General features: G+C 37.1%; 2 protein-coding genes across 3 annotated transcripts; one reads left to right on the top strand and one right to left on the bottom strand.

Annotated features, from left to right (window-relative positions):
• Nucleotides 1-2,378: 2,378 nt before the first annotated feature.
• LOC149144848 (F-box/FBD/LRR-repeat protein At5g56420-like) lies at nucleotides 2,379-4,578 on the bottom strand. 2 transcript variants are annotated; one of them, XM_089449442.1, is made up of 2 exons: nucleotides 3,429-4,578; nucleotides 2,379-2,932 (listed from the first exon to the last, which is right to left on the bottom strand). In XM_089449442.1, exons 1-2 carry the CDS (start codon nucleotides 4,506-4,508, stop codon nucleotides 2,624-2,626), a joined length of 1,389 nt encoding a protein of 462 aa, XP_089305568.1. In that variant the 5' UTR covers nucleotides 4,509-4,578; the 3' UTR covers nucleotides 2,379-2,623. The 2 variants fall into 2 exon arrangements, with proteins under 2 accessions (XP_089305568.1, XP_089305569.1); XM_089449443.1 differs by having other exon boundaries at nucleotides 2,379-2,929.
• A 17,072-nt stretch (nucleotides 4,579-21,650) lies between these two features.
• LOC149144847 (uncharacterized) lies at nucleotides 21,651-23,512 on the top strand. Its single transcript, XM_089452284.1, has 4 exons — nucleotides 21,651-21,739; nucleotides 21,848-22,017; nucleotides 22,122-23,125; nucleotides 23,212-23,512. Exons 1-3 carry the CDS (start codon nucleotides 21,651-21,653, stop codon nucleotides 22,418-22,420), a joined length of 558 nt encoding a protein of 185 aa, XP_089308410.1. The 3' UTR covers nucleotides 22,421-23,125; nucleotides 23,212-23,512.
• The last annotated feature ends 949 nt before the right edge of the window (nucleotides 23,513-24,461 follow it).

Here is a 24,461-nt window from a genome sequence, read left to right as displayed (position 1 = left end):
AAGGGAGCACCTACCATCAACAACCACACACCACATGGTATCGACAAAAGGGTCCATGAGGCAATGAAGAAGCCTCAATAAATCTACAACCAATGTGAGGTTTCCATGTGATAAGCAAAAGAAAAGGGCCAAAAGGTCATTTCTAGAAAAAAATTGTTCTTGACACATAAAAGTGAAATATAACAACTTCTAATGAGTGTTGGCATTCAAGAAAGCTAAAGGAACAATTTGACAAGCTTGATAAGAAGAAAGTTGCATGCCATAAGCAATTTTTGGGACTTTAGCATTCTAATTAATCGAGGAGCATTCAAAAGGCCACAAGATAGAAACATATGGAGTTCCACCAATACAATTATTGGGTTTCATGTTGATGGTTATTTGCTTCATGCTAAGGGGAGTTGTGGTGAGGAAAAAAGAGACTTTGCTGTCCAATTGCAAATAAGATGCCAACATTTCCACTCCAAGAATTGAATAAGCACTTGAGAAAAATAACAAAAGAGCCATTATCAAACTATATGGATTTGAAATTCTAGAATCACAAATAATTGGTCCATTAAGGCACTAAAGGCCGGTTTAGGAAGTTTACCATGTTGTAATAAAGGAGACAAAAATAAGATTAACAATGAAAGAAACCTAATATTTGTGTAGAGAGGGAGAAGTCATCCGAACCATTTTAGCCTTTACTAAATCCAATAGTCTCAATCCCAACCATTGTAGCCTTTAGTAAATCCGATACTCCTAAGCATAAGAAATATGGATTTATCGCAATACCTACAACAAGAGATCACCTATAGTATGGATGGTGAGTCTTTCTTCCAAATAAGAGGCAACCATTGCTAATTACTCGGTCATAATCCAAAGAATCAAGAATCTTTGTTGTATAGTCACAATCTAAAGAAATCAAGAGTTTTTATTATAGACTAGTGTTTGCCTAGTGAATGTATCACAAGTAAATTAAGGGTATTACTCTTTCTTTTAGTCTTGAATTATTGATATAGGAATCAAAGAGAGTAAAGTAAGTTTTATTTGAAATCCACTATTTCATGAGATTTTTTGGAGTCAATATTTTATTTTAAATGAGATTCTTTGGAGTCAATATTTTATTTTAAATGAGCCGCTATTTTTTATGCTTTACTTAAATACATGCAGTGAAAATTGAAACTATCAAATTATAGCCATAAGACTACACTATAATAATGGACAAAAGCAATACACATCAAAATAAAAAAACAAAACAATAAAGTAAAAAACATTTATTTTTTAAATTTGAAAAGAAAATCAATAATGATCCATTATAATATTTTATTCATTTAAAAAAATCACTTATTAATACAGTGGAATAAATATCTTTCATCATTAATTCTAAAAACCAATAATTTAACATTAAATTAACAAATTATAACTTGTCATAATAACACTAAAACAAAAAATATTCTCAATTTTATATTACAAACAAAATTCAATAAAATCATACATAAAAAAATCCAAACTTTCTTTTCACTTCATTTACCATAACAAAAAATAATAATAATAATAATAAATAAATATTTAAAAAAACCATAAATTAATAATAATAAATAAATATTAAAAAAAAAACATTTTCTTACAAAAAAATATTCAATAAAGTCATAAATAGAAAACTTAAACTTTCTTATCACTTAATTTACCCGACACAAAATAAATAAAAATAAATAAATAAAACATTTTCACATTTATATTACAAAACTCATCTAAAAACAAAATTTCCTTTCATTTGCAAAACTAATGAAAACCTATAGAATCTCTTACATGACAAATACTCTTAAGATATACAATATTTCCTTATAACAGCATCATACTAATTTCAAATACATTTTTTACAACCTAATAAACATAACTGATTTTTCTGCTTAAGGACTAAAGAGCATTTTAATATCAACTGATTTTTCTGTTTAAAAAGTAAAGAGCATTTCAATTTCTATAGGACAATATAATCAATTTTTTTCTAATTTCAGATATTTAGATTCCTCCCGCGTATTGAAATATCTGCATTTCTCCCCTTACTTTTTATTGTTTAATTTACAAATGAGATACCAGTGGAATTATAGAATACCTGTAACTATTACTAAGCCAGGGTTGGAAATGATCCCTTTCCTAATTAACTAATAATTCTGTATGCAGTACAAAAAAATAATAATTAAACATTTTTCTTTTATCAAAATGTGTTTCAATTAAGGAATTCCAAAGAAAATATTTTAAAAATATAAACTCGCTTTACAACGAAGTAAGCCATTTCCAATCCTCATGAACTCCATTTAACTGCTAAATAGGTTCGTAAAGAACATGACCCAATACCATCATTCAATCAAGGAGTTCCAACGGAGAAATTAACAAAAATATAGACCAACTTTAAAGCAATTATAATATTTATATTTTTCTTAGTTTAAGCCCGTTCCAACCTCCATGAACTCCATTTAACTGGCTAAAGAAATTCATAATGAACCTGACCCAATACCATCTTGAATTTCCATTCCAGAACATTAAATGGTATTCTTTCTAACGTTATCCAAAATCTCGTTGGCCATCCCTTCTGTTAAGGAAAAGGAAAGCCCTTTTACGATTCACAGGAAAGCCCTTTTACTATTCACAGGTTCAATGATTTTGCAGCCTGTATTTTACAAGGAGATTCCCATACCACTATCCTTGCTTGCTTTGAAGCTCTATTCAAGCATAACACTTTTTCTAAAAACCATGTATACATTGGACTTTCAGAATACGCGTCATCAGTTAATTGAAATTCCATCACCTCTAGAGAAGGGGTGCTCTGAAGAAGGCAACCTAATACACAGATTTCCCTGTTACTGGTTCCATCTAGATATATGCACACCCGTATCTTACGGAGATGAGAGAGTGGGGACTTTAGAGACAAAGGTATATCATGGTTTGCTAGCTGCTGCATTGCATTTCAAAACTACAGTCAGCCATCTCTGCCTTCATTTACAAGGTGAAAGGCATGCATATGAAACATCATGGAAAATAACAATCCCAATGAAAATTTTTACTGCAGGTGCATATGTACATTAGTTTGAGTAAGTTAAGGTATCATAAATTTATGTCGATTGCAGATTCTAGCATTTCATAGTCATGGAGCAAAATTTACTTTATTTATCCTCCTCAAAGACATGAATGTACAACCCACATAAACATAAGACATGAATATACAATCCACATAAACATACCCCACTGCCTGCCTGCCCATAGTAAGATGCAAATAAATGTAAGACAGGCAGGATAATCTGTTTGCTAAACCACATCAGCATATGCCTTGTCTAACATGGCTTGCACATTATAGATACCCTGACACCTATGGGAAGCAAATTCAAACACACAACCATGGAAACATTTATTGCACTGAACACATCAAAGTAATGTAGAGATTATGTTCTTACCGAGAGAAAGTTCTCGCCCATGTATAGTTCCTCAAGATGAGGAAGCCTGTCGAACACACTGAGAAGAGAAATATCCATCTCTTTTTCACTTTTAAGCAAAGGCCCAACAAAAACGTCCAGCAACTTCAATAACTTGAAGCTCCCGATTATGTCAATAAATCTCTCCGCGGAGAAATAGTATGCCTCAGGAGGCAATTCCACTTTCAATCCAATCAAATTACTTCCATCCTGCATATTGAGTTCCCAAATTGAACACGAAATCTCATGAAACAGTAACCCATTGACCCTCAAGTCCTTTATCAGGTATGCATGCAGGGTATTAAGCTTCGGGCAGTTCACTGTTAAAGCCTCCACACAATCATGCACTTCTAAATCTGTAATGTTGGGAGCCGAGATGGTAGGATGTCGCAGACCAACGCAGTTATATAAGCTGAGATTTCGAAGAAGAGGGCAATGTGAAATAAAGTGAGCTAAAGACTGGTCTGTCAATTCCACATAGTTAAAGTTGCAAGTGGTGAGATGGTTGAATCCAGAGAAATGGGTTGGAAGACGTGAGAGAATGTAGTTGTAGAGTGTGAGTGTAATGAGACGAGTGCAGGAGAAAAGGGCAGGAGGCGGGATTTCCCTATCTGGGGAATCACAGAGAGTGAGGTGTTGAACATTTCTCCATGCTGCGCACCGCACCCATTTGTATACACTGTCGCGTGTAAACCGCCATTGGGTATCAATATTGCATATGGGCGCGGAAGGATAAACGTCGATGGATAGATAAAAGACTTCCAGATCAGAGGAATGCAAGAGCAGAATTTTGGAGATGATATTCTCCACCGTTGCAATAGATAGGGGATCTGGATCTTTGGAGATGATATTCTCCACCGTTGCAATGGATAGGGGATCTGGATCCAGAGGGGCCAAAAGAAGATGTGGAGAGAGAATGAGTTGGGGCATTTGGGTATACAGAAATCTCCATCTCTTGGAGAGAAGGGAAGATCTGATGGCCTCTTTAACCGGGATTTTAGACAGGATGGAGCAGAGGATGGCATCTGGTAGTGTGGAGAATTTGTCTGTAGCGGGCGGCATACTGTTGATTCACAGAGCTCCTTTGATGGAAAAAGGATTGCATTCGAGGCCAAAAACCAGTACCAGCGGTGAAAACTGAAATGCTGGGAGGGAAATGAAAGCCAATGGAAAGTAACGAGACACAATGATTTCATAAAATGGCGGGAAATTGCAGGAGCGGCTACTGTTTCATTTGGTTTGTTTTTTGACACGTGTCTTTTCTCGATTCATTTTAATTTTTAATGGAAATTTATAAATATATTTAGGGTTATGCTAGAATTTATTTCAAGTGTTTTTTTAAATAATATGGAAAATAGGTTTATATTTATTTATTTATCTGAATTACTTCAAATATATTTCTATTAATTAGAGAAATAGTGCATTGTTACCGTACTCTCATGAAAGAGTATCACCATATCAGTAGGAAAGAAAATGAAAAAAAAATAGTGACTAGACCAATAGCCATAATAAGTAAAATGCAAAGGCTATATTTTAAGTGAGAAAATAAGGCTATATTATAAGTGAGAAAATCATTATTTGACTAGGGTGAATGTAAATGCAAAGGCTATATCATCATTTGATAAGTAAATTAAATTCTCAACTAATCATATCAACAACTAATTACTAGAAAACCAATAAATCTTCAATCATGATACCAACCAATATGTCGGAACGAGATAATATGCCAACCGCTTGAAAAAAAATACACACAACAAAAAGACCATAAACATGATACCAAAAACCACATCTCATCCATAAGCACATCATCCCAACACCAAGCATGACTGTTAATTCTTATGATGCATCACAGACAGAGTTCCAAAAAAGACAAAGAAGTATTTCCATAGCTACTCCGAAAAGAACCTCTATTTGTACCTAGGAAAAGCAAAAGACCACCATAAACCCAACCAATTCTGGATAAAGAGCCACACAGCGATGCCAAGCTAGCCCGGGTGAAAGAATGCGAGAAGGTAAGTCCCTCCGCAACAATAAACCTAGATTTATAATTATAATTAGGGTTAATTTTGTCCAAGTTTTAAAATAGTTAGATTAATTATTAATTAGGGTTAATTTTGTCCAAGTTTTAAAATAGTTAGATTAATTATGATAGAATTTATTTTAAATTTTTTAACAAGGCAAACATTTTTATATTTTATATAAGAGATATATATTTATGTTTTTTAGGGATTATTTATTCTTATTTAGTCTAGATTTATCTTAATTCTAGATCATCAAATCTTTTTTCACTTTAAGAGGGTTTGCATCTCAAGAGATTTGATCCCTCTTTGCGCTTGATAGACCTAGAATTAAGATGGATCTAACCTTGTCCAATTTCCCCCTTAAATAGGCTATATTCCAAATGAATACCATGGGTGGTTTTCAATACCGTCCGTCATTTTTATTTTTATTATTATTTTATTTGTATAGGGTTAATTTTGTCTATTTTATTTTATTTTTTGTCATTTTTGTTTTTATTATTATTTTATTTTTATGGGGTTACCTTTGATTTTTTATTTTTTATATTTATTTAAAAAGTTTACATTGAATTACAACATCTCTATTATGTTGGGCTGGAGAATGCCTCTAACAAGATTCACAATCCTTATATTAATGCTCTAATTAAATCTGGGTAGAGATCTCAATCATACCTCCCAACCACCAAAATAAACTCAATAAACAAATTATTTTAAATTAAATTTTTAAACTAAATTTATAATATAATTAGCTTTCATTTAATTATAAAATAATTCTATTATATTTAATAAAACTAATTAAATTTGGTTATTTATATATTTATAATATTATATAACTAGTAGTATTTACTTATATTATTATATAATTAAATTTATTTAATAGATATTTTATTATAAAATATAGGATATAAATCTCATTAAAAATTAGTATAGTGATCCATTAAGTGAACACACTTATTAAACGTACACAGAAACTAAAATGTAATATAACCATTTAATTATTGAATAATACATTGAATATACCCAATTATATGGTTAATTATTCACAACTATTGTGCTCTAAGATTTTGTGCATTCTTCCATCATCGATTACTCTAGGAAATATATTCCACCCCTATGCTTCCTTTCATTACACCTTTTATTATAAAGCGTATATAGATCTATTTATATAAGAAAATGTTAACTACCATATAAATTTTATCCCTAAAATGACCTTTTTTTAAGAATTTTGAAAATGTAATTGTTTCTAGAATCTCTGTCATTATATATGGATTTACTTTAGGCACGAAGATTTTGATCATAAATTACTTTGTTGGATAGGGTTTATAGATTTATATTATTGAAATATGTCTTAAGGTATTAAGTAATTGAGCTGAGAGAAGGAAAGTACATTTTACAACTCAATGTATTTAATTCTCTCTAATATTGTATATAGAATAAGTAGATTTAATAAATTATTTTTAAAAGAATAATATTGTATATAGAATAAGTAGATTTAATAAATTATTTTTAAAAGAATAAAAAATATAAGATTAATAGGTAAGGTAATATTTGTATTTTTTATAATATAAGATTAATATGTAATGTAATATTTGTATTTATAAATTAAATAAAGCAAAATTCATATTAAAATTATAAGAAAATAATATCAAGTATCAATAATATATTTGTGTTAATTGGATGTTCTTAGGTGGTTAACTGGATGCCTTCTAGCTATGTTGAGTGTGCAGAATCCAACTGTGCTATGATGTTGTATTTGCCACACAGAAGTGTTGCAATACCCACTGTGCGTCGAGAAAGTGGAGAGCAGATTGTTTGATGTGGCTGAGCGCATGGTACTAGTGCATTAAATCACCATTGCTTGGTGAGCATCCGGTGTTAAATCAAGAGATTGAGTGCTTGCCAGCTATTTGGTGTTGTTGGAGAGCGCCATCACTAAGAGCCGATTATTAGCTGCGGTGAAGAACTGGAGACTGTTGCCTGAGTGTATTGCTTGTTTGCAGCATTGTCTGATGTTTATGTCGTTGCAACTCCAAAGGGTCGAGATCGTGAATATTAGTGAGGTTGTTTATTACAGCGTCTATAACTGTGTTAAAAAAGTGAGTGTTGTGTGAAGATGCGTGGATGTCGTTGAGCGAGTTGAGTGATTTGTAGTGATTGTGTTGTTTTTGGTGTTGCTGCATGACCCATAGAGGGTCTAACAACGTTGTTGATGCTGAAAGAGTGTGAGCGTTGCGTGGAGGTGATTCTTTGCAGAAATCCCTGGGTATGTTGTGAGACATCACCTGGTGCATGCAACAAGTGTTGTCCAGTTGAGTGACTGTTGCACATATTCATGTTGTAGTGTGGAAGCGTCATTGAGCACCGTGTGTGGAGCTAAGGGTCTTGAGGCTAGGTTATGGTGCCAAGTGTTTGTTTGAGTTGTTATCTATGGTGCTAAGTGTTTGAGTGTTCGCCTTTCAATGATTGAGTATTGAGGTGGTGCCAAGAAGGAGGTTCTGCACAAGAGATCAACGAAGAGGATGCATAGTGTTGTCCGAAAGTGTAGCGAGCATGGAGTAGTGGCAGCCTGGATCGTGAGCACCTGTGCGACCAGTTTTAGCCATATGGATTTGTGTGAAGTCCTGCCAACCATTTGGAGGAGTTGTGACAGTTCGTCAATCTCTTTGTGCATATTGAAATCATGTTCGTGAGAGAGGAATAGTGAGAAAAGGGGATCATTAAAGGTGGCAGAAATCACTGGCAAGGAAGAGTGAATCCCTGCGTTGTTGCATTGTTGTTGGATAGTTGAGGGTGAGCTACGCTAGTGGACAAGTACCTGTGGATGTCTTGTAGCGTTGTTGAAGAGCGGTGTATGTAGATTGAAAATATAGTTGGGAGCGCAGCGGAAGGTTTGGTGCAGCCTGTCTAAGTGTTGAGGTGTGCTGCAAAGAGACAACAGAAGAGGCGTATGCTTGGAAGAGGTGTGTTCTGAAAGATTCAAGGAAAGCACTCGCACGGAGGTAGAACGATCCTCTGTTGTGTGCAGGACGACCGCGACTGTTGAGCAGTGGATTGCTCAACAATGAGAGGAGACCTATGTTAGAGATTAAGCTGAGGGTTTACCTCTGATTTGTGTGATCGATTGTTGTTGGAAGAGACGTGTGTGGAGATATCACTGTGAATGAGTTGGTTGTGGTTGCCACTGTGTGTATAAGGTTACTGCTATAATTGAAGTACAATGAGTGGGATAATATTGGATGTTGATCTTTTTTATGATGTTTTGGAAAACCTATTTGGAAGTATTGTTGATAATATATTTTATTCTGGTAGTATTTTTGAGTCACAAGGACTATTAGATCAACACAATGATTTTATTGATGACCATAAATACTCAGAGGTGGAGTCCATTCCACAGGAGAGCAAAACTTGTTTGTCCTTAAACCCAATTGCTAGTAATGTGATTGGCTCTGTTTCTAAGATTTCTGCAACAGTAGAGGATACTACCATGGATGTTGTTCGGAGGCCACTCATGTTCGAAGATAAGTGCATTTTTGTAGCTCCTCATGGAAAGTGGAGAGAACTTGAATTAGATTACCGTGTTCGGGGTCTTGCATTACATCCCAATCCGGAAAAGATTGCTGATGTTTAGTACATAAGCAAGGAGCAGAGGAATTCTTTTAGGAAATCCATAAAGGTGAAGATGAAACTGCACCAGCAAATGAACAAGCATGGACCCTTTAGCAAGAAGTCAAAATTGAAATGTTTTGTTGTAAGCCTAGCTGAGACTTAGACCAGCAGGCATGACAACTAAGAATATAGTGTCTTGTATATTGTGCTATAGTATATTTGTCATATGGTTGGAATTAAGGGGGAGTGTTGGAAGACATTAATTCCAACCACCCGCACTAATGTAGTTGCTAGACTGTTCTAGAGAATTCAGCAGGTAGTTTCTAGAATTCATTGACAAATGGGCAAGCTTCCTGAAGAAGCCACTGCCCCATCAGACTCCAGAAATTTTTCTGTCATGTATAAATACCTGTTCAATCATCGAATGAAGGCAAGTTTCTGAGTTCTGTGTTTCAATACATGCTCTCTGTTTATTTTGGCCTTCGCAACAATGCTTCTTGGTTGGCATACAATGGGTTCTCCACACACTTGAGTTCGCGTTGCCATTTTGGTATGTGGAGGGGTTGGCCAAGTAGAATCGCTAAGCGTGCTTTCCACCGGCAACAGGGTTTTAGTGGTCTTCTGAATAATTGGCCAAGTCAGTCTCAACTCTATGTTAATAGTGCTTTCCTTACCATAGCTTACAGGAATGGCTCTTTGGAATGATAAGAGTATTCTTTAATTTTGTCAATTTTGCTCAGAAATGATAAGCCTCTGTGCCTATTGTCAGTCTCATAGTTTTTGTAGTTTCTCTAGCCTTTTGTTTTATCAAATGCAATGGTCAAACACAATGTAATCTTAAGATCTTGAACTTTTATTACTGATATCTTCTTTTTTTAACAGGAACGATTAGATTTTATTAAGTGTTGGAAGGTTGGGCTGAACCCTAAACAACCTCTATTACATAGAGCTTTCGCGGAATGCTTCCAATACAGCATCCACTGAAACGGATGGAGTTGAAACTGATGTTCCATTGACCATGCGATGAGATCCCTCTTCATCGTTAGATTCTAATGCAGTTACAAAGGGTACCGTGAGAACGATGCATAGGAAGCAGATTGTATTGCATTTCCGTTCACACTGATAGGAAGAGTCGAAGATTGGAGGCGCCCAGGATCGAATCCTTCAACGTATCAACTCTGATTTCATGGGTGTATTAAGTTGATCCGCTATTTTTAACTCTTGCTTGATTGCTGAATGCATAGATGCTACCTTGGGCGCTCAGGAGTATTGGCCGAGGTGAAAGGGATGAGTAGCAAGTGAGATCCTCGTTGTAATACTGAAACAGAGAGATTTTGCGAAACAGGAGTTCAGAAGAGATGAGATTATTTGATTGTTGTCTGCATCATTGTTTGAAAAACGTGGAGACAGATGCTTTGCCAGTTGGAGGGCGAAGCTAGGATCTCTTTGCCACCAATACCCTGTTCTTGAATTGGAATAGGTTGCCATACAGATGCTTCATCATTTTTTTTAAATTTTCTTTTGAGCTAAGAGGCAGCCCATGTTTGCCCTTATGTCAGCTTCTTTATTTAGATTTTGGAGGATGTGGTAGAATGAATTGGCAGCCCATGTTTGCCCTTATGTCAGCGTTTTTATTTATATTTCGGAGGATGTGGTAGAATGAATTGATGGTGAAACTTTGTAGCACTTTCTTGAGTCTCTGCAGGGTCTTGTTGAGCGCTGGATTATTGAGATGATCTTCTGTGTTTAAGATTTTTATCAGGATTTCTGAGTCCCCGAAGACTTGAAGGTTTTCCCCAACATTCCCCTGAACAAGCTAGCATGCTTTGAGCAATCCTAAGATTTATGTCTGGTTGTTAGTGTTGTCCTAGGCCCTAACTGAAACTGTTTTTGCTGTGCCCATTTGGGGAGTAGATTACCCCATTGCTCCTGATTTCCCCATAATTCCTTTGGAGGCTCCGTCAAAGAACATCGTGACTTCGCCCTGTTTCTTCCACCACTTTTGAAACTTCAATTCAAAGATTTGGAGCCGCCACTCAGGGTTGGAGCACAGCCAAGAGTGGTTCTTTTTTTCGTTGGCACGCCTCAGAGAATCACCGAACCAGCTGATCTCTTCAAGGAGGAGCGCATTGTTTGGCTTATGAGGCCAGTTCTCGATAGTTTCCAACAACAATGCTTTGGCTTTGGCAGCCACTACAATGGGAGAGTGCAGACTATTTTTGAAAATGGCTTCATTCCTTGCTAACCACACTTCCCAGCGAATGAATTTTGGTATTGCATACCAGATTTTGGTCCACGTGGATTTGCTCTTCAGTGCGTGAGGGGATCGTCTTTTCTAGTAGGTGAATAGATTAACTACTAAGAGTTGCGTTGGGGTTTTAACATTGAATCTGTGCATAGCCTGCATCTAGACTTCTTGAGTGAATATGCAATCAATAAACAGATGATCAAGCGTTTCCTGAGCCAAACAACAGAGAGGGCATCTATGGGGTCCGATGATTCCACGTTTCGCTAGGTTGTCTCCTATGAGGACCCTTCTGTGCATGAGAATCCAACAGAAGAAGTTTATCTTTGGGAGGCCAAAGGGGTCCCAGACATGCTGCGAGAGCGAAGGAGAGTGGATCTGAGGATGATGTTCTTGGAGAGCTGCAAAGCCTTGCGATGTTGAGTAAGCATCATTCTTCCCCCAACCCCATTTGTCCCTTGAACGAATATGCATGGGAGCCAGTCCCGAGATCGCAGCTAGGAAGAGGTGGTGTTGAGGGTGCAGCCTATCTGGGAGGCGTTGGAAAGCCCAGGCACTCTAATTCCCACCAGAGTCCCAAGAAGAAATATCTGCCAGCTTATGGATGTCTTGTTGAATTATCAAAACACGCAGATCTGCAAATTCAAGGGCGAATTTGAGGGGTTGGAGGCCCATGATCTTGTCTTCCCATTGCCCGATTCTTTCACCATTTCCAGGGATTCTGTACAGATGATCTTTAAAGAACTCCCAACCTCGGCTGCATAGCTTCGAAAGAGTGGTTCCTTTGCAGGAGACTCCTTCATCCATATTATTTATTGAGAGCCCATGCAAATACTTTTTAATGAGAACTTGACTTACTGGATGTCAATGATTTGAGAAGATTTTCCAAAGAATCTTTCCTCCCAAAGCCAGATTGGCCAACCTAGGGTCTCTTACCTGAAGACCATCTGCTGATAATGGCCTTTTCACAATGTCCCAGCTTACTAAATGAAATTTCTTTTGATTCCCCTTTCCTCCTTACTACAGGAAATTTCAAATCAGCGTACAGAGCTGCTCGGTGATCATTTTTGGAGCCAAGAGAAACAAGGCCTAATAAATTGGAAGGGAGGAGAGAACAGATTTTACAAGGATGAGCTTCCTGGCTGTGGTAAGCCACTGGCTGCCCTAAGCAATCATTTTCGCCTTTACTTTGTTGATTATTTCCTGCCAATGAGGGGCCTTGTTGATTCCTAGAGTTAAAGGCAGTCCCAAGTACTTGACTTTGTCCCAAGAGGCAAAGCCCGTGAAACCCAGGGCTTGAGAAATCCGAAGAATAGTTTGTTGGTCTACCGCCCAACCATACACTGCACTTTTCCTCCTGTTGACCAGACTCTGAATACTTTGCAAAAGCTTTGAATAACATCGTTAAAAGCCCTTGCAATTTTAATGGAGGCGCCTCCCATAAGAAGAGAGTCATCGACGAACAAGGCATGGTTGATTGGGTCTGAACCTTTTATCAGCCTGATGCCTAGGAGTGTCCCTTTTAATTTCTCTGTTGTCATCTTTCGGCTTAGGGAATCTGCCATCAAAATGTACAGGAAGGGGGACAGTGGGCAACCTTGCCTTATGCCCCTCAAGGCTTTGAAATAGTTGGTCGGTCTTCCATTTACTAAAGGGGCTATCCATGGCTCTCCTATACAAGCTTTAATCAATTTTATAAACTCAGGGCTGAAACCAAAAGCAGAAAGAACTTGGAGAATGAAATAATGCCATACTCGGTCAAAGGCTTTCGCCATGTCCAACTTAATGAGCATCCCTTGCTCTTGGCGTTGGTGGCTGGAATGAATGATTTCCTACACCAGGATCACGTTGTCGAAGATATGCCTTCCTTTAACAAACCCCCCTTGGTTGGGAGAAATGAGTTTTTCTAGCAGAGGCTTTATTCTATTCGCCAGAAGTTTGGAGAGAATTTTGTAGGATGCATTGCACAGTGAGATTGGCCTAAAATGATCAAAAGCCTCCGGGTTTGCTTGAACCTTTTGGGATTAGCACTAAGAAAGTGGAGTTTGTGCTTCCTCCCACTTTCGCCTTTTAGAGAAAGCCTTTGATCATACAAAACATATCAGCCTTGATGATGTCCTAGCAAATTCTATAAAAATGAATGGAGAACCCATTTGGTCCTGCAGCTTTGTTTGGTTCCATCATCCAGATGACATTGCTGATTTCATCTTCAGTGAAGGGCTTCAGGAGTGTTGAGTTATCCTCCTCGCTTACCAATATTGGAACGTGTGTGAGGAAGTCTAATGATTTCTCAACATTGTCCACGCCTTCTTCTTTGCTGCTGGTAATGAGAGGTTGCAACCTCTTTTAATAGAGTTGTGCCTTTGAGGACAGACCCATCTGAAGAGGTAATTTCAGCAATGTGATTTCTAGACAAACGAGTTCTAATTTTCTTATGGAAGAAGGCAAAATTTTTGTCTCCAGACATAAGCCAGAGATTACGTGATTTGAGCCTCAAGGATTCTTCCTCCACTCTGAATGATCGGAGAGTGCTAAGTTGAGCTTCTTGTTCATTCTGAATTTCTGAACATGTAATGTTTTGCTGCTCCATGCCCATTTGCAAATCGAGCAGCTGCTTGGTTTTCTACTTTCTGAGCATAGCTGGGGAGTCTATAGGCTTTTTTATCCATTCTTTCAAGGTTGTTTTGGTGGCATTTAGTTTTTGTTCCCACACATTGTTGGGCGATACGAGAACAGGGATGGACCCCAATTTTTCCTCTTCTTCAAACAGCAAAAGAATGGGTTTATGATCAGAAGTCAACTTTGGCAGAATTTTAGTGGAGATAATATTCTTTTCAGATAGGAAGGTGCTCTGAAGTAAAGATCTGTCCAAATGAGCTGATATATGCTCCGCCCCTGCTCTGTTGTTTGACCAAGTGCAGAGCCCTTTTTGGCTTAAAATCCAGTAAGTCCCATTGTTGAATCAGGTCTTCCACAAAGGGAAGTAAATGGTCCCTAGTGTTGACTCTTCTTTTTTCCTTTGGGTCGAAGATTAGATTGTCGTCTCTTGCTAGAATTATGTTCTTGGGGGAGTAAGCGTCCAAAAAATCGAACAAGGTTTTCGAGCAATCCTTCTTTTCTGCATAAAGCACAGGGACATAAAGGTTAAAGAGTGCGAAGGTGATCTTACTTGCATGGTGCCGGAGTTCAGTCTAAATCCAGTGTTGCATTTGGAAGGAGCTCTCGAGTTGATATTTGTCTTCCTCCCAAAGAGTGGCAAGCCCACCACATGTACCCCTTGCACTTATTGCTTTTTTGACTTTTGTTTTCCATTTTACTTCGCTAAGATAAAGAAGAGCATCCCCTTCTATTTTAATCTCTTGGAGCATGAGGATATCGGGGATTTCTGATTTCAATAGGTTCTTCACCGCTTCAGCTTTTAAGGGATTCCCCAGGCCTCTGCAATTCCAAGAGACTAATCGCATTATTTACTAGCAGAGGGGGGAGCAGACCCTCCCTTGGGAGGCCTTGTTCTAGTATTTCTACCTATGGCCATCTCAATCGTGGCCTGGCTGCCTTGCATTTTTGGTCTCTCAACCTCTTCTTCCCTTGCCTCTTTGTGTGATTTCCTCCCAACTCTTTTAAGGCCTCTCGATTGTCTCATCTTCCGAGGAACTAGAAATCTCAAGAGACTTCTTCCTCGTCATTTCTGCATAGAATGGGGGACTAGAGGCACTTTTTGGAGATCCGGCTTGATGGGGGCTTATTTCTTCCAGTCTTTTCTGTTCTTCCATATTAATGGGTTGTTGTTCAGCCTCTTCAACTACTGGAGTTAGGGGTTCTTCTGGTGTGCTGAGTATTTCGAAGGGGTTGTTGGATATCTCTGCTCTTGGAGGACCTGTGCTCCCTTCCCCTTGTACCATTGGCAGTGCTCCGCTCCCCGTAAGCACTCCTTTCCCTTTGGTTTTGATGTTTTGTTTAGTTGTTGTTGATTTCTTGACCTGAGTCCATTGTTACCCTTTCGAGTTCTCGGCCTCCTCCTATGATTTCTTTTTACAATGCCTGGCAAAGTGCCCATAGCCATGGCAATGCCAGCATTAAACGTGAGTTGCTTGTAGTCTAACACTTGAATGTGAGACCAGTTAGCCATTGTAAGCTTTATAGCTTCAGGGAGGCCTTCCTCTAAGTCGACTTCTACACAAATTCTCGCACAGGAGTATTGATCCCTCCTTTCAGCGTGATCTATGTATTTTCCAAGCTTATTGCCTATGGTTTCTATGGATTTGGGGTTCTAGCAGTGCAGAGGTAAATGAGGCAGGCGTACCCATATAGGAACAACAGAGGGAACACCCTGTGTCGGATCGAAATCCAGAGTCCATTGGTTCATATACAGACCCTGAGGGCCCATGAAATATGAGCCATTCCTGAATATGAGATTCCTATCCTTTATCGACTCAAAAACAAACACAAAGAAGCCCTTACCAACTAAATGACTTTTGATTCCTTCTTTGACCAAAGGTCTCCAGTTCCTTTGCACCCATGCATCAACAGCTTTGGGCGAGAGCCATAGCCCGGTGACTTTCCCAATGAGCCCTCGTTCTGCCAGATTCAGAGCCGATCTACATGGTTCTTCAGTCGGCAGGGCAACCGTGGGGATGGTTTCCATTCTTTTGAAAAAAAATTGTTGGTTTTCATTTACTGGGCATTTGTTGCATGCAGCTACAAGCCTCTGGAACGTTGTCAGCTCGAAAGACAGGGAAGAATCGACCTCGGGCCCCCTCCTGGGGCCATGGCGATGGAGCAGCACATAGGTGCTCACTGTGATCTCCGTTGCTCCGCACGCGCGCTCGTCTTACTGATATCTTGAACTTCTGTTACTAGTCTGGTTTTTCTATTTCCCTACTGACACAAAACCTAAACCATAAACCATAATTTTTATGTACTATTTTTCTAAAATGATGAAAGTCAAACCTTCACAAAAAAACTATCCCTCTCTACTTTACAGTTATACAACATGTTTTTTACACATCAATAATATCATCATAACTCCATAGTATATGTCAAACTGAAATATTGAGATGGTTTTCATTTTGAAGGCAAATAGTTCAATCAATATACTTCCCTTTAACAATCAACTCATAATCATAGTAGTCCAATAAGGCCAATGCTCATGACTCATCCTTTCTAACAAAATATAAAAGCATATTCAAGAGTTGTCCTAAATCTCATCATGACTCATCCTTTCTAACAAAATATAAAAGCATATTCAAGAGTTGTCCTAAATGTCATCATGAAATTCAAATAAGGTAGAAGAGAAAATGGAGAGAAGAAATTTACAATCTTAAAGAGTTATTTCAAGTCACACAAAAATAGCATATCTTACTTGAATAAAAAAAGAGACTAGTACCAAATCAGAGTATGGATAGTGTGTCTTTTTCACCTCTACTCATCCAAAATCTTCTTGCGAGATTTTGAACTATTATCATTGTTGACCGGGCCATAAGCCTACATCTTTGCAAGCATTATTAAATACACTAAATTTATCAAGAAGCTTCATGTGCCACATAAGCATTACAAACATGATACATATATTCGTATTGTAAAAAAAACCTTTTTGGTGCACGGAGAGATAATTAACATTATGCTTCAATTGATCTTTGTAAGTAGTTGATCCAAATTGGATCTTCAAAGGACCAAAATGGTCAAGTGATTAAATTTTTAATTTATGTGCTATAAAACCCTTGAATTCGTGCTTGGTGTATGTTTGATGACATGGTAGAGTGATATGGTTAACAATGAAAGTGGTAAATAATGATTGGATAAGCTCTAATGTGGGTGGTCTCTTTAAGTAGACTAGCAATAGTTGAGACTAAAGCTTAGTACTAAGGGTTTGATAAATTTACCCCAACTTTATATTAGGGAAGGTCCATCAAGAGACCCAACTACACTCGAGGACTCGCCTTAGTGCCATGGATTTTGTGGAGTTACCTAAACTTTGCCAAGGTAATCCCAACCAAGGCTCCACTATATTAAAAGGGTGGCCACTAAAAGGCTTTCAATTAGACTAGCCAAAGGGGCAATTCAAAGACTCCAGTCCTCTAGAGTCAAGGTTTTCTCAAAGCTACCCCAAATCTTCATTAGGGAGATCCCTCGTGAAACTCTATGACATTACAATGGGGTCTTCATTATATTGAGGCCTCCATGGAGTTACTATCCCATTAGACAAGACAACTTCAGCAAAAGTGTGTCTACAAAGGAAAGGGGACCCCACAAGGATTGAAGGGAGCACCTACCATCAACAACCACACAACACATGGTATCGACAAAAGGGTCCATGAGGCAATGAAGAAGCCTCAATAAATCTACAAGCAGTGTGAGGTTTCCATGTGATAAGCAAAAGAAAAGGGCCAAAAGGTCATTTCTAGAAAAAAAATTGTTCTTGACACATAAAAGTGAAATATGACAACTTCTAATGAGTGTTGGCATTCAAGAAAGCTAAAGGAACAATTTGACAAGCTTGATAAGAAGAAAGTTGCATGCCATAAGCAATTTTTGGGCCTTTAGCATTCTAATTAATCGAGGAGCATTCAAAAGGCCACAAGATAGAAAAATATGGAGTTCCGCCAATACAATTATTGGGTTTCATGTTGATGGTTATTTGCTTCATGCTAAGGGGAGTTGTGGTGAGGAACAAAGAGACTTTGCTTTCCAATTGCAAATAAGATGCCAACATTTCCACTCAAAGAATTGAACAAGCACTTGAGAAAAGTAAAAAAAGAGCCATTATCAAACTATATGGATTTGACATTCTAGAATCACAAATAATTGGTCCATTAAGGCACTAAAGGCCAATTTAGGAAGTTTACCATGTTGTAATAAAGGAGACAAAAATAAGATTAACAATGAAAGAAACCTAATATTTGTGTAGAGAGGGAAGTCATCCGAACCATTTTAGCCTTTACTAAATCCAATAGCCTTAATCCCAACCATTGTAGCCTTTACTAAATCCGATAGTCCTAAGCATAAGAAATATGGGTTTATTGCAATACCTACAACAAGAGATCACCTTTAGTATGGATGGTGAGTCTTTCTTCCAAATAAGAGGCAACCATTGCTAATTACTCAGTCATAATCCAAAGAATCAAGAATCTTTGTTGTATAGTCACAATCTAAAGAAATCAAGAGTTTTTATTATAGACTAGTGTTTGCGTAGTGAATGTATCAAAAGTAAATTAAGGGTATTACTCTTTCTTTTAGCCTTGAATTATTGATATAGGAATCACAGAGAGTGAAGTAAGTTTTATTTGAAATCCACTATTTCATGAGATTCTTTGGAGTCAATATTTCATTTTAAATGAGAAGCTATTTTGTATGCTTTACTTAAATACATGCAGTGAAAATTGAAACTATCAAATTATAGCCATAAGACTACACTTTAATAATGGACAAAAGCAATGCACATCAAAATAAAAAAACAAAACAATAAAGTAAAGAACATTTATTTTTTTAATTTGAAAAAAAACCAATAATGATCCATTATAATATTTTATATAAGCTCTTATAACAACCATTCATTTAAAAAAATCACTTATTAATACACTAAAATAAATATCTTTCATCATTAATTCTAAAAACCAATAATTTAACATTAAATTAACAAATTATAACTTGTCATAATAACACTAAAACAAAAAATATTTTCAATTTTATATTACAAACAAAATTCAATAAAATCATACATAAAAAAAAATGGAAACTTTCTTTTCACTTCATTTACCATAACAAAAAAAATTAATAATAATAAATAAATATTAAAAAAAACATAAATTAATAATAATAAATAAGTATTAGAAAAAAAACATTTTCAAATTTATGTTAAAAAAAATATTCAATAAAAAGAAATTCAATAAAGTTATAAATAGAAAATCCAAACTTTCTTATCACTTAATTTATCCGACAAAAAATAAAAATAAAAATAAAAATAATATTTATTTAAAAAAAAACATTTTCACATTTATGTTACAAAACTCATCTAAAAACAAAATTTCCTCTCATTTGCAAAACCAATGAAAACCTATAAAATCTCTTACATGACAAATACTCTTAAGATATACCATATTTCTTTATATCAACATCATACTAATTTCAAATACATTTTTTACAACCTAATAAACATAAGTGATTTTTCAACCTAATAAACATAACTGATTTTTCTGTTTAAGGACTAAAGAGCATTTTAATATCAACTGATTTTTCTGTTTAAAGAGTAAAGAGCATTTCAATTTCTATAGGACAATATAATCATTTTTTTTTCTAATTTCATATATTTAGATTCCTCCACTTTTTTATTGTTTAATTTACAAATGAGATACCAGTAGAATTATAGAATACCTGTAACTATTACTAAGCCAAGGTTGGAAATGATCCCTTTTCTAATTAACTGATAATTCTGTATGCAATACAAAAAATAATAATTAAACATTTTTCTTTTATCAAAATGTGTTTCAATTAAGGAATTCCAAAGAAAATATTTTAAAAATATAAAGTCGCTTTACGACGATGAAGTAAGCCATTTCCAATCCCCATGAACTCCATTTAACTGGCTAAATAGGTTCGTAAAGAACATGACCCAATACCATCACTCAATCAAGGAGTTCCAACGGAAAAATTAACAAAAATATAGACCAACTTTAAAGCAATTATAATATTTATATTTTTCTTAGTTTAAGCCCGTTCCAACATTTATTGCACTGAACACATCAAAGTTATGTAGAGATTATGTTCTTACCGAGAGAAAGTTCTCGCCCATGTATAGTTCCTCAAGATGAGGAAGCCTGTCGAACACACTGAAAAGAGAAATATCCATCTCTTTCTCACGTTTAAGCAAAGGCCCAACAAAAACGACCAGCAGCTTCAATAATGTGAAGCTCCCTATAATGTCAATAAATCTCTCCGCTGAGATATTGTATTCGTCAGAAAGCGATTCTACTTTCAATCCAATCAAATTACTTCCACCCTGCATGTTGAGTTCCCAAATTGAACCTGAAATCTCATGAAACAGTATCCCATTCACCCTCAAATCCCTTATCAGGTATACATGCAGGTTATTAAGCTTCGGGCAGTTCACTGTTAAAGCCTCCACACCCTTATACACATTCAAATCTGTAATGTTGGAAGCCGATATGGGAGGCTGCTGCAGGCCAACGCAGTTTTGTAAGCTGAGATTTCGAAGAAGAGGGCAATGTGAAATAAAGTTGGCTAAGGAGTGGTCTGTCAATTCCACATAGTTGAAGTTGCAAGTGGTGAGATGGTTGAATCCAGAGAAATGGGGTGGAAGACGGTAGAGAATGTAGTTGTAGAGTGTGAGTGTAATGAGACGAGTGCAGGAGAAAAGGGCAGGAGGAGGGATTTCCCTCTCTGGGGAATCACAGAGAGTGAGGTGCTGAACATTTCTCCATGCTGCGCACCGCACCCATTTGTACACACTGTCGCGAGTAAACCGCCATTGGCTATCAATGCATACGCGCGCGGCCGGGTAAACGTCGTTGGATAGATAAAAGGCTTCCAGATCAGAGGAATGCAAGAGCAGAATTTTGGAGATTATATTCTCCACCGTTGCAATGGATAGGGGATCTGGATGCAGAGGGCCTAAAAGAAGATCGGGGGAGAGAATGAGTTGAGGTATTTGGGTATACAGAAATCTCTATCTCTTGGAGAGAAGGGAAGATTTGATGGCCTCTTTAACCGGGATTTTTGAAAGGATGGAACAGAGGATGGCATCTGGTAGCGAGTAGAATTTGTCTGTAGCGGGCGGCATACCGTTGATTCACAGAACTCCTTTGATGGAAAAGGATTGCATTCGAGGCCAAAAACCAATACCGGTGGTGCAAAGTGAAATGCTGGGAGGGAAATGAAAGCCAATGGAGAGTAATGAGACACATAATGATATAATACATTGGCGGGAAAATTGCAGGAGCGGCTACAGTTTCATTTGGTTTGTTTCAGATTTTTCTGACATGTGTCTTTTATAAATGGTATTAAGCATTCATTTTATAAAGGAGTAGTCTACCTAGCCGGTAGAATGGCCCGTTTTCCGGCACCGGCCGGAAAATCGTCCGGCCACCGGGAATGTCTCCGCCCTCCGCCACCCTCTTTCTCCGCTTCTCCGCCACCCTCCCCTGACATTCCTGCCACGGCCTGACAAAAAATCGGATTCGGATCGCAGGGAATGGGCCCTGACAGACTACTCCGATCCGGTTCCAATTCGAATTGTCACCCGCGCGCTGGTATTCATAATCATAACCCTGTTGCTAATATGTGAAGCAGCTTAAAGAACGGCCTCGACTGAAGGAAGGAATGGAAGATTTAATTCAAGAAGCACTGGAGATGATAGTCAAAGCTTCTATCATGTGCTGCGTTCAAATTAATTCGTCAAAATTTTCCAGGCGAGTACTGAACGCTCTCATGCCCATTTTTATGTTTTGCTTACATCCCTCTTATCAAATAATCTGGTAAGACTAAATCTAAATTTGTTTAAGGAACTTTACTCACAGGTTTTTCTCAGCACTCGTCGACAAGAAAGAGCCGGTTGAATTTCAAGCAGAGTTAGAAAAATTGTACAAGCATATGAAGGCCCGATTCGATATCTGTCTTTACGATGCCATTGATTGTAGGTCGGTGCCTCCACCGACAACACTGGAGCGAGAATATCCTACATATGCAGGTAAATTATGAGACATTGTGAGTGTTGATTGGTTTTGTACAAATATGAATATTATTTTTAAGGTTTTAGGATAGTTTTTGATATGTTTTTATATGGTTAAACAGTGGGAATTGAAGAACCCATAAAAGAAGTTGTTAATCTTCTGGAATGGGAAAGTGAGAAAAATGCAGTTGCAGTTATTGTGTATGGTTTTGGTGGAGTGGGAAAGTCTACTCTGGCGGATGCTGTGTTTGCTAGACTTGATATTGTAGGCTGTAAATATTCGATGGTCAGATTGTTTGATGATATAACATCAACTCCAAATATTGTAGAGTTTCAAAAATGTATATTAAGAGATTTGATGGTGGGCATAGCTGAAGAAAAGGCGGCAAAGCTAGATGTTAGAACGTTAGAAAGTGGATAGCATCAAATTGGGAGCGTGTTACAGAAAGAAGTAGCCTTTCTCTACGTAGACAATGTTTTGGACGGTGATAAGCTGCAGCAGCTTTTGCCTAGGGACATGCATTTGGCCAAAAAAGTGAGGGTGCTCATCACTGCGCGGGAAATGGGTGTGCGTACTGTGTGTACAGGGTGCAAAATGGAAACCAAACAGTATCCTATGAATGGCCTTCCCACATCTGAAGCGACGAGTCTTTTAGAGAGGGAAATGAAGGAGGCACAAATAGACTCTAGCCAAATGGAGAAGATAGTAAAGATATGCGGTGGAATCCCAAAACTTTTGACAGTGGTTGCAAGCTTTATAATCTCCGAAGGGGACAAACAGAAAACCTTTCGGATAGTGATGGAAGACAAAGAACATTTGAAGGGTCAAGCACTGGGGGACATAGAGCGCTATGTCTTCGCCTATGATCATCTTCCTGAAAGGTGCAAAGGTCCATTTCTTGACATCTGCGTATTTTTCAAGGGAATGAATTGGGACTCTGTGGCAGATGTTCTGGGAGAGTCTGAATTGGATATGCTAGAAAAGAGAGCACTGGTTTCTAAAGACAGATTCATGTGCTTAAATGTGCACGATGTGATTTTGAAGATTGGTACCATAAGGGCAGAGGAGACTAGATTTAATTTCACCAATGCAAATAGGAGTCAATTTCAAGAGTTTTTAGAAAAGGTATTAGAAATTGGAAAATAAATGCAGTGAATTATTTCATACAATCCCTTTCTCGATTATTATGACTAACTTAATTATAATTGCAGGACATCTCAGGAATCGATGGCCTCTGGTTTGATGGTTATGGAGATCCATTGGAAATGCCAGCAACAAAATTAGATTCAATGTCTAATTCGTTGAGAATTCTTCGGTTTGGAGTTTTAAATGTGAAGGGTAAATGTGAGAAGAGATTTGAGAAGCTGATGTTTTTCCAAGGAAAAGTTGCCGGTCTCCCATTTAGTATATCTCAGGTAAAAGAATTGAGATATTTGAATGACAAATCTTTGATAAAGCAACTCTGCTCCATATATTTATATACGCGTGCTCATTTGCTCCAATGATTTGATAATGGTGTATAAGTTGCATTCATTTAATTATGTGCACATGACTTCCAACCTGAAACACATGGAATTAAATGGAGCGGGATCTTCCCATGATTTTGAAATCTCTCCGAGTGATCTTCAGCGGCTCCGGAATTTACGGATATGTTTTCCCATTGTTATGTTGTTATAAAAATACCTTTTTCATAATCTGTTCATGGACATAATCTGTTCTCTTAAAGTTCATGAAACTTTGTGTTTTGACATGGAATGTTGGGTTGTTTGAGAAGGCTCTAGGTACATTGAGAACATGGGTGCCTGCAAAATTTGAGGAAAGTTTGAGCCTTCATCAGTGCAATATTAAAAATATGGGTCCCTGATGAGCATCGAGGAATGTTTGAGCCCTCATCAATGCAAATGTAAAAGTTCAATTATATGCCACTACTCTCCTGAAGTTTCATGAAATTTTGAACTTTGACATGGAATGTCAAGTTAATTCACATGACTCTGTAATTGTTTGACAAATTGAATTGTTGGTTCTTTTTATTGCAATGTTTCTGTATTTTCTCACGTAATTGGTCTAATACTGCAGACTAAGTTGTAACAATGTTGTATACACACCACAATTTGTGAATGAATTAGTGTTTTGAACATCAATCTAAATTGTTCTTCAAATATATTCTCAAATGTTAGATATGTTATATGATCAAAACAAATCTAATTTTATTTACGGTGTTCATATTTAAGAAAGAAGCTCTTGGGTTCATAGCATCTTGATGTGCAGTTTTCTGACCCTGTTGCTTTTGAACCAAGTCAACCTGAAACGTCCATTCTTATTTATTTATGAACTTTGTTACCAACTGCACAAAACTTTTCCATGAGTTCTAAAAACATGAAGCAAACAAGACACAAATCAAACCCCTTATTTGGAATTTTGAAGCCTGATTTGGTACTTTTGAAGAAGATTACAAACTTGC

This window comes from Pinus tabuliformis, chromosome X (assembly GCF_031772625.1).
Source record: "Pinus tabuliformis cultivar Carrire ecotype Pingquan chromosome X, CPIR1, whole genome shotgun sequence".
Lineage (NCBI taxonomy): Eukaryota > Viridiplantae > Streptophyta > Pinopsida > Pinales > Pinaceae > Pinus > Pinus tabuliformis.
Note: the sequence above shows the minus strand (reverse complement) of the source record. Positions and strands in the feature narration are given on the sequence as shown.

Excerpts from the sequence above, each read along its gene's own strand:
- LOC149144848 (XM_089449442.1), bottom strand. The coding sequence starts at position 4,508 with ATGCCGCCCGCTACAGACAAATTCTCCACACTACCAGATGCCATCCTC. Across the intron at positions 2,933-3,428 it reads TGGGCGAGAACTTTCTCTCG|CAGCTAGCAAACCATGATAT; the intron begins GTAAGAACATAA and ends AATGCAATGCAG.
- LOC149144847 (XM_089452284.1), top strand. The coding sequence starts at position 21,651 with ATGGAAGATTTAATTCAAGAAGCACTGGAGATGATAGTCAAAGCTTCT. Across the intron at positions 21,740-21,847 it reads AATTCGTCAAAATTTTCCAG|GTTTTTCTCAGCACTCGTCG; the intron begins GCGAGTACTGAA and ends CTTTACTCACAG. Across the intron at positions 22,018-22,121 it reads AGAATATCCTACATATGCAG|TGGGAATTGAAGAACCCATA; the intron begins GTAAATTATGAG and ends ATGGTTAAACAG.